Source organism: Nannobrachium achirus (assembly GCF_963921795.1).
Source record: "Nannobrachium achirus genome assembly, chromosome: 8".
In the NCBI taxonomy this organism is placed as follows: Eukaryota; Metazoa; Chordata; class Actinopteri; order Myctophiformes; family Myctophidae; genus Nannobrachium; species Nannobrachium achirus.
This window is the reverse complement of record NC_137817.1, coordinates 19,225,651-19,237,883: the sequence shown is the minus strand read 5'-3', so window position 1 is coordinate 19,237,883 and position 12,233 is coordinate 19,225,651. Positions and strand designations below refer to the sequence as shown.

The 12,233-nt window shown below is 39.5% G+C and overlaps 1 protein-coding gene across 1 annotated transcript; it reads left to right on the top strand.

The window, feature by feature from the left end:
- Window positions 1–5,279: 5,279 nt before the first annotated feature.
- Window positions 5,280–9,717, top strand: LOC308289972 (uncharacterized protein; the record flags this gene model as incomplete). Its single annotated transcript, XM_080731752.1, has 5 exons — window positions 5,280–5,512; window positions 6,429–6,500; window positions 7,502–7,597; window positions 8,208–8,544; window positions 9,604–9,717. The coding sequence occupies 5 exons, from the start codon at window positions 5,280–5,282 to the stop codon at window positions 9,694–9,696; spliced, it is 831 nt and encodes a 276-aa protein (XP_080587878.1). The 3' UTR covers window positions 9,697–9,717.
- Between the last annotated feature and the right edge of the window lie 2,516 nt (window positions 9,718–12,233).

Sequence of the window (12,233 nt, the reverse complement as noted above, 5' to 3'; positions counted from 1 at the left end):
AACCGTCTTCATAGCAGTTATTATGCATAGATCACCTGAGCAAGAGAGAAACGATAGTGACTGTGTGCAATATAAATCATGTATATTATTGTTTTGGGGCAAATTAAAGTTTCCAGCTGGCAGCTTATGGTACATTTGCTGTTTCTACCTTTCATGGTGGAAGGTGGCCCATGCACAGTGTTTAAATGTATGGCTCCTAATATCTAGGCTGTCAAAGATAATGTTGCTACGTTATAACTTGTGTGAACAGAACATGTTCTGTAGATGCTGTACATACAAAAGCCTCAGCAATAGATTTTGGCTACCAAAAGTCCCCATATTGAATATATTTGCTCTGAGTTATTAGAAATTTTACGCTGCTTTTTTACTTTATCTTTTATAAAAATATATTTTTCCTGCCACAGATAACCAGTTTACTGTACTGGGTGTCATTCTAATCTGTTATATATCTGTTATGAAACCAGTTATTTCTCTGCAACTGTCAAATGTCACAGCATTATCATGCAATGTGTCCAATTTGCAAGATCTCAAAACAAGTCAAGGAAATTACAATCATATTTGTATTTGTACATTACTTATTTTGTATTGTATATTTTGATTTCATATTGTTTCTGTAAAAGTTGTAAATGTTATGTATCATAACTAATTGCTTGTTAATGAGCACTTTCTTGAAACTCCTTGTGTACTTGCACTTGCACTTGTAGAGCGCTTGTGACGCCCCAGCAACTAGGGAGAATTCAACTGTGAACAGAATGTTCTTTGATGTTACACTAAGCTTATGAGTATGACCTCTCTCAAGATATAATATGTTAGCTGATTGTTCAGATGTGTCTCCATATATGACGACATGGTGTCTGATGGCTTTGTATGAACATGATCATTATCATTCGGTGTGTGTATGTTGATTGTTAGCACAAATTACCCTCGTGTTCTATGGCATTCTCTTGAGGGAAGGAAGCAGGCTGAAATATAATGGGACAAAATGGTAGAGTTATTAACAAATGCTTTGAGAATTTTTTATGGATATTTTCATTTGTATGTACCAAGATAATTAAGAGCCAGTCATTTTTCCAGTAATGGCCTCATCATGCATAGTGTAAAATATTTTTGGTACATTATGTTACATGTTGATGATTTTATTTGGGTACGTTTTTAACTGGTTTACTTTTGCCAAAGCCAAACCATGTTCATGTCTATTTGGTTATTTGACCTTTTCTGGTTTAAGGAACATAGTACCATCTGTTATTTTTTGGTGCTTTGTTTTTCATAATTTACAGTACTACAGTACAACATACAACATACTGTAGCGTAATGTAACTTAATCAAAAACACATTCAAATGTGCTTATTTTCTTATATGTCTTGTTATACCTTGATGTTGAGGTCACTCAAGGGAACTCATTGATGACAAATTTTACTAACATTAGCAAATGAAAAACCTTGTATATCACATGTTGATGTACACTGTGCCATTGGTAATAAATCTCCCTTAAATACACATCACTTGTTTTTCATAATAGCCTGTAGGGGGTCCTCAGAGTTTCTACAAGGGGACCGTCAAATGTTTGTGAGATAAGAACTTTTTTTACATTAACCACTGAAGTCCTAGCATCTCTATTCTGCAGGGAACATTCGCCGGGAGAATTGTTGATTGACAAGCTCAGAGATTTGGTGTAGGGGGAAAAGAGCAGACCAAGTACAGAGCCAAAGGTCAAGTTTACCATTTATTGGGTGTTTAAGTGGATAAATGTCTGAGAATACACATGAACATGAATCCAAGACAGTAATAGAAAAGATCATGTTTAAACAAAGAAACAAAAACAAATGATAATAGTGCTGTCAAACAAGTCTAAGCTGATAAAAAAAAAAAAAACACAATAAACCAACAGGTGCTCACAGATAGAAAGGTTTTAACAATGTGTGTGGTGCTTCTAGGATCAGCCGGGAATATACAGTACAGTATAAAAAAAGAGAAATGTGGAGGTGAGGTATTAAAGTTAAGACAAATTCTATTCTATAAAACAGCCGACGTATTTGGACTGGTTAAAGGGATATTTCACTTTAACATTTTATTTGGGTCATTTTATCGTCTGCTATGGGAGTACCCCGGACAGTTTTTAAGTTGCTTGATTCAGTGTTTAGATATTTGATATTCATTTTATCATACATTCCCTCTTCCTATATAAACCCATTGAAACTTCAAAACTCCTGATAGATTCATCGAAAACACCCGCCTTTGGTATGGAACTCATACTGCCCTCCTAATATGCGAGGGGGATTTTTATTTTATTTTTTCAATTTCATTTACTTAATATAGATTTTGGAAAATTAAAAAAATAAAATACAATTAAAAAAAAGTAATTAAATAAATGAAAAAAAGTTTTTGAAAAAACATGCCCCCCCTTAGGAGGGCGGTATGAGTCACCAGAACCTTGAATTTCATGAATCTAACATGGTTAATATGGAGTTTGAAGTTACAATGGGTTTGTATAGGAAGGGGGTGTGCCTGATAAAATGAATATCAAATAGCTAAATACTGAATTGAACAACTTAACTCAGTTAGCGCCGGGCGACTTTACGAGCGACTAGTTCACTATGGCGTTTGGTGCCGAGCGACTCGGAGCGACTTTTATATAAAAGCATTGTTTAAGCTTTTAATATGTGTTTATAGACGGAGCGAAATGGTTAGCTTACCTCAGCTAATGTCCACACGTAAACCGTGAAAAAAAAGGATACGATTATGACGTCACCTTTAAACCAGGGCTTCCTGTTGACAACAGGCCTCTGCTAGCGTTAGCCTCAATGCAACCATCCGACCCTCACGTAGCTTCACTAGGTCGGATTTTGATTCTGAAACTTTCTGTGTGGCATCTATATACGTCCCGATGCCCATACCAATGGTGGTTTGAGACGATCAAGCACGAATTGAACAGTATTGAGCTGAAATGGTGACCGGCGGCCCGTCCATGTTAAGTCAATGAGGACCAAGTCAGCGTCTCATCCTGTTATGTGGATTTAAACAGGCTTAACATGGGACCATGTCAGTGTATGGTGTATGGTGGTCTCTAGTGGTCATCTGGTGGTATGGTATGCTGAACGTGCATTCGTTAAGGTGGTCTGGTTAAGGTGGTCTGGGGGGATACAAAATAGCTATTTCCTGGCGTTATAAGCGCACATTCATATTCATATTTTGGAAATCTGGCCCTGTATGGGTTAAAACTGTCCAGGGTGTTCAAAAAAGCCTGAGCAGACGATAAAATAACTTTTTTGAAAGTGAAATATCCATTTAAGGTCTTCATCACATGAAGACCTTAGCCAGACTAAATAGGTTGGCTGTTTTATAGAATAAAAGTTGTTTTAACTTTACTTCCTCTCTTCCACATTTTTTTGTACTCAGATCTCTTCTTCTTTCTTTTTTTTAAAGAGCTATATTTTCGTCCATGCCTTACCCCTATATTTTGCCCTTTTTTACTGTTTTGAAAAACATCAACTTGTAGATCAGCTTTTTGAAATATTTAGAAAGAGTTTAGGGATAAGGGGTAAGGCATGGCCAAAAATAGAGCCTTATAAGATATATGAAAGTGTAATATGTAAGTCATTACACTTACATATTTACAATTTCATAAAATATGGAGTGGGGGTCCCTTCTCTCAGCTAAGAGGTCATTGGCCTAAAAAACATTGAAGACCCTGATATAGACTATAGTCAAGGATAATGTTTTCCATCATTTTAAAAGTGCTTCCCCTGAAATATAGAAATCTACCTGCAATGCACTTCATACCAGCTTCCTTTTCCCCCCACAGTCAAATAGGCCTATAATAGTGGCTTGTTTTACCAGATATTACATTTTTAATCAGCTGAATTATATTATAGTGCTGTAGTGTGTACACAGTAGGTTAAAAACAACAACATAAAAATAAATTGCTAACGGTCTCTTCCCTGCTATTCTCTACTATTTTATCTAAACAAAATAGGACATTTGCCTAATGTCGTATTTTAGTAGGCTATAGTAGGCCTACTACAGTGTAGTAGACCTATAGTATTGGTAGTGTTATTTTGAATATTTTTGAATGTCTTTTTTGTTTTCCAAGTGAAAATGTACAGATTCAACATGAGTGAACACAGAAAAACAATGCAATGTTGACCTTGAACAATAACACTTGCAGGAGACTTCATCCTGCTGATATAACAAATACCCACTAGATGGCAGTAGAGAGACACGAATATTTGTACAAGCAAAAGTAGGTCTACAATATTTGGTTCTTAGATGTAGAGGAGTAGAAGTAAAAGTATTGACAATTGGAAATTACTTTAGTAATAAAAAATACCTACAATTATTAAGTACAGTATTCCTTGAGTATGTACTTAGTTACTTTATACCAATGGTCAGCAAGTGGTCAATGGTGCGTGCATGGATCCCACTGGGAAAGATGGATAACCACGCCCCGGACTCATTTTGAAGCTTGTGATTGGCTGAACCGGACGTAGGGAGCGCTCCGTTGTAGTCTCTTGGACCGCGCGAGGTGCACCAAACCCCAATTATCATTGCGTTTATCGTGCGCTTGCCCAGGCCTTACGGCCTGGGCATAAATAGAACGATTGCTCAGGGGCGAAGAGCAGGACCAAGGTCCGCTGGCCTTCGCGCCGCTTGCAGTGTCGTGGACAATAACTGTGAAAACGAGCGCTCTATGCCGTTTCCATCCATCTTTCCCAGTGGGATCCATAATCACGCGCGAGTGGCCGCGAAGAGCGGGCCAGGGCCGCGCGGCCGGCGCCGCGCGAGTTACGAAGCCGTGGTGAATGCAATCGTTCTATTTATGGCAAGCGCACGATAAACGCAATGATAATTGGGGTTTGGTCATGGGTTTGGTGCACCTCGCGCGGTCTACGTCCGGTTCAGCCAATCACAAGCTTCAAAATGAGTCCGGGGCGTGGTTATCCATCTTTCCCAGTGGGATCCATAATCACGCGCCACTCGCGACTGCGGCGCTCGGGGGCGAAGAGCAGGACCAAGGTCCGCTGGCCTTCGCGCCGCTTGCAGTGTCGTGGACAATAACTGTGAAAACGAGCGCTCTATGCCGTTTCCATCCATCTTTCCCAGTGGGATCCATAATCACGCGTCAATGGTCATTTGAAGCAGACGGCGCACCGGAAGTTACGCGTTTCTCGTCTCAACACCACAGCATTAGAATAAATAAAATAAAGTCGTGCTTACTGCTTAGTGCTCTAGTGCAGTGGCTGGGCTGCTGTGCTGTTCAGGGTTTATTGTGTTCTATTATTATGGAACATTCCAACAAACGGCAGGCTTCCACGCAGCCTGACGCCGCCACGTTGACTCCGAAGAAGCAGAGATGTCGCTCCGAGGCAGGGAAGATAGCGAAGAGAGAAGCGGACAGGAGCCGCGCTCAGACCAGGATCAACATCGGAGCCGCTGCCTATCCTCGATGGAAACAACTGCAGCACGACAAGGGACTGAAGCTCGATGCGGACGTTGCTCTGCTCCTGCTGGACACGTAAATAAACAATAAGCCCTTTGCTTCATGTATAAAATATTACATAGGCGTAATTTCGCCTATAATGACATTCCCAAAATTGGGATCTGCGATCTGACTGCCACGTTGAAAGTGGTAATAATAAATGAGTTGGGAACAGTGGACTGTATGCAAAAAATAAATAAAAAATAAAATAACTGAATTTGATTTAAATGTGAACACTAGGGGGTGGCAATTGCCATCCCCTGATGATGCCCCAAAATAGGCTGAGACTGAGAGTAGTGGATCTGTCATGCATGCGCTTATAGCCACTGGCACTGCCCTCATTCATGAACTATGAGATCAGTAAACACTGAAAACCACGGTTATAAGCAGTGTAAACACTGAAAACCACGGTTACTATAAGCAGTGTTATGAATAGTCATTATGCATTATCTGTAGAGATGGTTCTCAACCTGTGGGTCCCCCAGGGGGGTCCCCAAATTATTTGGGGGGTCCCAGATGATTAACTTAATCAATGTCAATGTGCAATGTTGTTTTCTCACTCAACAGTAAACAAACCAACATAATTAAGTGTATAGAAGGTATATATGCACATTTCTAAAGTGACAATTTAAGGACTTTTTAATACGTCTAAAAAATGACAAATTTAAACACTGGACAAATTGTCAAATATTAGAGGCAGAAATTGTGAAAATAGCAGATCTACATGTTCACAATACCTCGCAACGCGAGGCAATGTATTTTTTCACAATAGAGCCATGACCTACAAAATGTAATGCCTCGACTCTTAGTGCTCGTCAGGGTGGGGTCCCCAGTTAAAATATGATTATTTTGGGGGTCACGGCTTGAAAAGGTTGAGGACCACTGTCATAGACAGAGTGGTCGGCTCAGCAGTAATGATAACTGATCAGCTGTAATAATGCTTGTATTACAGTTACTACATGTTGTACAGCCCGCTGGAATCCAAGCCAAGGAAGTCACCTTCACGCCCACAGCAATCTGACAGGTTAGTTCAAAATGTTTAAACGCAAAAACATTGGTTTGTTTACGCTCTAACTTCTACCAGAAGCCGGAGTTTGATTGCATTAGCTCTTAAAACTAATACGGAATGAATCTGATTCTGTGCACACACACATAGGCTACATACAATGGCTGGCCTCAACAATATGAGAAAAACACTACTATTGTGTAATCCTAGTTATGAAATTGTTAAAGATTGTAAATCTAAAATGTGTTCTGAAAGAATGTTTAAATAGTTCATTTTCCTACAGTGTACCTGAATCTTAATTTTACAGGTGAACTACAGTAGGCTATGTGTCTACTCTATTGGATGTTGTGTGCGATTGTTTGTGTGTCCTGGGGTCCATCCCCAGGAAGAACAGTTTATGCTACTGGTGATCCATAATAAAAGAAAGAATAAGCAGAGAATATCCTACAATTGAGTATTCACCATCACTAGATTCATTACATATAATATGAGTTTTCCCCCCTATATGTAACAAACTTGGATACTGTAGGTCTCACAACTATCTATTACATAGTCCTTAGTAAACATACCGGTAAACACAAACTACTGATCAGAAACATATATTTTTTAAAGATGCCAGTAAAGTTTACTGTCCTCTTTAGTAGCCATAAAGAGGTATAGTGCATGCATATCCAAGTGTCCAGGTGCAGGACAAGATGTTTACATAAACAAATGTAACAAAATGGTTACAAAATGGCTTCATCAGTTGCCGATTTCTGATGAAGGTCTCTTGTTCGAAACGTTGAACTCAATAAACAGTGCTGGACGTAAGGTTTTTCTTTTATCTTTAATAGCCAGACATCCTTAGAAAATGATTGAATAATATTTCAAATGTCAACCAGTGACATTTAAGGTGGGGAAAATATCATACTTACAAAAATCCCAGTGTTCACTTGTCAAAAGGGATAAATGAGAGCTTATTACTTTTGCCCTCTTCTGTTTTCTTTTTTTGTTTTTTGTTTTTTTGTTTTGTTTCCAAGAATCAAAATGGATGTTACTACAAGTTCTGATGAGGACTGGTATGGCGAGGAGGAGGATGGTTCTGACGATGACTATGTACCCTCTCTCTGTGTGCGGTATGTTTTTCTATTCATAAGCAATATTTGTATTATTATTATTATTATTATTATTGATCAACACATCCTACTAGTCACCATCATATCGTCCATATTTCAACTTTTTATGTTTTTCATAAATGAATGTCCTACTTCGTTATACTAATGTCACACAAAAGTAGCAAAAATAGCCGATGTACAAGCTCACAATGAAACTAGAAATTGCAAATTAATTCCAACTATTCCGTCTTGCCATTTGAATTTTCCCTATTCAAGACAATGGGGAAAATTAATTCACTAATAAATTATTGGCCATATATGGAGATCCTATCTCTTAGCATAATGCACCCCTGCGTGTCCCGATGAAGCCAGTCGATTTGACACATGGCCCGAGTGGGTGCCACTAAAACTGTGGGAGGAGTAGCGCGGCAAAATAAAGTTTTATCATGAAAGATGGATAGAATAAAGTTGGACAAGTACTATAGTGGTTGCCCTGCACTATAGATACTAACTACATCGGATCCATTGGAACTTTCTTTTTTCATTTAGTGAAAAATAAGAGGGGTTTTTTCCACTCCTCCGGGAACAATTATACCTCCTGTAACTCAAGTTTCTCTCTTCATCAACACAGAACAGGTGGTGATGCTCTGCAGAGACTTTTTCAAGTGGAAAGCCTCCCGACTGCAAGCGGCAACAAAGCGGTGTGTGACGCCCCTGACGGCGAAGAACCCCTAACACCAGACAGATCCTCTTCGCCAAAGCCTCCTCAAGTATGGAGCGAGGATGACATTGTTGGCCAGAAAGCATTAATCACCTATGAGATCAATTTGAGGCAACTTACCACCTTCCTCCAACTTCCTGTGACAAAGTGTGGGTATTTGGACGATAGGACAGGAATGGAATGTGACAGTACGCCCCCCTATGAAGTGCACATTCAATCTAGGGGGACTGCAGCCATTATTCAACGGGTGAGATTGCTTATTACAGGTTTTTGGTAAAGAATTGCTCTACATAAAATATGTTGTATTATGTACGTTTGTAAGTATTATTTATTATTAACATTAATGTTTCAACGTATCAATGGCCCACAGTGTGGCTATTGTTTTGGGTCACAAATCTACAGTAGGACTGCAACTATCGATTATTCTTAGCGATTAGTCTATCGATTACTTTAATAATCGAGAAGCACGTTTTATATTTATTTTTTCTATATCAACGACTTGGACAATACACAAGGTGTAATGCAACAATAGTGAAAATACCCGATCTAAAAGCTCACAATGTGACAAGTTGTGAGCTTGTGTATGAGCTTGTGTATTTTTGAATTTTTTTCTGACATCGATAATGACTTGATCAAAATAAGGATTTATTTTTATTTGATCGATTAATCGATTATATATATATATATATATATATATGTTACAGTATGTTTGGGTAACTCAGGACGTTCATTGTAAGAGCGCTTGTTTTGTCGTTCACCACACACCAATCACCACCAGATGGCGACGACAGCCATTCACTAGTGAAGGCGCTGACGTCACTCGTTTGCGACTCTCTTTCTTTATTTACTAGCCTAGCTCGGCAGTGTTTAGCCATTAGCCATTAGCTCCATTGTAGTCACTTGGACAGGGCGTTTATCGTGGGCTTGCCCAGGCCTTACGGCCTGGGCATAAATATAACGATTGCATTCACCACGGCTTCGTAACTCGCGCGGCCGGCAGAGCTCTTCGCGGCCACTCGCGCCTGCGGCGCTCGGGGGCGAAGAGCAGGACCAAGGTCCGCTGGCCTTCGCGCCGCTTGCAATGTCGTGGACAATCGAGCGGCTCCGCCTGGAGGACGTTGTTGTGGCGACCGCTTGTTCTGCCCCGTGCCGCACGGCGAGTGCTCCGTTTCTCGACCGTACTGTTTCTCTAACAAACCGTGACATATATATATATATATATATATATTCATAATCGATTTAATCTATTCGTTTGTTGAAGTGTTGAACCCCAACTAAAATCTTGTGATGTTGAATCTGGTTCAAGGTGTGTTCCCGGGAACACTGCATCTGGAAGTGGAAGTCACAACCTGCTATCAGGGTGGAAGCATTGCAGCCCTGTCTCCATCCTCCTGACTGAGGAGGTGTGCACCTTTTCCTCTCCTCACCCTTCCTCCTCCCCAACTCGCTCCTCTTCCCCTCAGCTGCTCCGCTACCTCTTGCTCGTCTTCCTCACAATCACATTTACTAACTTTGTTGAGTGGAAAAACCAAGCGGCTTCACACTGGTTTCAATAAATGATTTCATATCAAAGTACAGTAATTGATCTCTTATATACCGGTACAACTCTGCAGGGAACATTGCTGGATAGTTCAACAGCGTGACAGTAGAGCCGCCATCTTGTTTGTAGTTGTTCAGACATTGTTGCAGTTACCTCTGTTCGCCAGGAAAGGTAGACAATGTACATCAAACTTACGATTGTACATAGCTTTAATTCTGGAATGCAAAACATGCAAGCAAGGCTTAGAGAATCTGAAATGTTTTAACTGATTCTAGATAGAGAATACCAGATTGTTTGCCTGGCCGTTCGCCCTGAAAAGTCGGAGAATTTGCACACCTTTTTGTCGCACTATTTTTGCCCAGAGGTGCAAATTGTTTCTGGTGAATTATTTGTTTCAGTTCGGTGGGCGAAACGTTCAAGTTCGGTGGACGAACCTTTCAGTTCGGTGGGCGATGACTCTGGGCAAACGGACAGCTTGAGGGTGGAAACTGGGAAAAAGGGCAAACGGACTGGTTACCTAAATAGATTTATCTCTGACTCAAAATAACTTAAAACTGTTTATTCAAACATGTAAAATGAATAAATACAGAGCATTCAACTTTGTATCAAAATGTACCAAATCCTGAGTTGAAAAATGTAAAACTGCAACTTTTCAACACTATCAGTAACATAACACAAAAGACATAACATAACAAATGAAACAATGTTAATATGTTTTCTGGGGAAACGCACTCACATGGACTCAAAACAAGATACAGTATATAATGATATAGCAGTCACTCAATCATGAACTTTATAGTACATTTCACAGGCAGACCACTTTATTCTACAGCTTCTGAGCCTCAACTATTTACCAAGAAAGCCAATTACTGATTGATAGTTACAAACTACGCTCCATAATGTTTTAATGCTTGACATATACATATACAGTAGCTGTAAATTAGGAGACAGAAAGGAAATGGTCCTGCAGTGACAAACATTAATCCTGACTTGAGAAGGCAGGCTAGACAGTAAAGCAGTATTACACAAACAAATTCAAAAACATTAAAAACTACATTTGTTTATCCCTAAAGGAATTTATGTTAAACACTGCAATCATAATACTGTCGCTATAGAGCAGGTGGCATAGCATCCAATATGTCGTGAGATGTATAAGTTCTAACAACTGATACAGTGTTGTATCTGGATCTTGGGAAAAGAAGAAAAAAAAACATACAAAAGCAGTCTCTAATGTGATTCTATACTGGGTTCTACTTTTTACTAATATTTCTTATCATACTTTTCTCCCCAATATATGCAAAACATATTACACCTCAAATAAAAATACTACATATCGAGGGCTTGGCACCCGAAGGGCATAACTAAACTTTGACAAAATGTACAGAAAAGACTGAGTGCAACACACATTCCCTTCTTGTTAAGGTCCAGTTTAACCCCGGACATTTTGCTCATTTATCAAAGCCCTTGATATATATGTATAGTTTAATTATTGCACCTCAAAATAATATTGCATAGGATGTAAGCTGGTAACCAGCTCCTCATTGCCCAGCCATAATACTGTGTACAAAAACAGAACCTCTGGAAAGTCCTCCAATACAAGAGTAATAATCCACTAGCTACTCATTTCAACATGATTCTGTCAAATAGTAAAATGATCCATTCTGTAAGAAAAACAATTAGCATCTTGGAGAATCTCGTCACTGTCTGGTAGAAACCAGCTAACTCCATTTTCCATTCACTTTTTCCCATAAAACAGTGCTATTGAATACCCTTAGGCTTTATGTCTGTCTGGGTGTTGTTAAAAATGTTTTTTAATTTCCTGAAAATGTAACATTTTGGAGTTAGTTGGTTTCTGGCCAACAGCAGAGATATTCATCATGAGGAAGTTCAAAGAGTCATTGGCTGCAAGACAGTTGGACCCCTTTACCCACACTGCCTCCTCTCTAAGCTGCATTTACATTGAATAGGTCAGGATGGATAAAGAGGTGGTGACCTCAAGACCTTTTGGATCTTTACCGTATGTCCCCCTCCCGTGGTCTAAAGGAGGTCAGTGAACTATTACTGTCCTTCCTCTAAATGAATGCTCTCCAGTCTCCAGGTAGCCCATTTGCCTTAACATTGTGCTGATTTACTATGATCTGACCCCTGCCACATGACATGACACCTGACCTGCCACTTATACAGTATATCGTGCTTGTACTTGTACAGTATGTACCGGTATGTAATTTGTACACAAAAGATCCCTTAGATCCCCCTAACATGATGCTATATATCCTTTGTGTTATTATTATGTATTATATATTTTTCTTATAGCCAATTACAATGCCACCCACCAGGGGTGGGACAATTTAAATACCGGTATGTGGCTCTTTCCTTTTACTGAAGTGAGACACTGA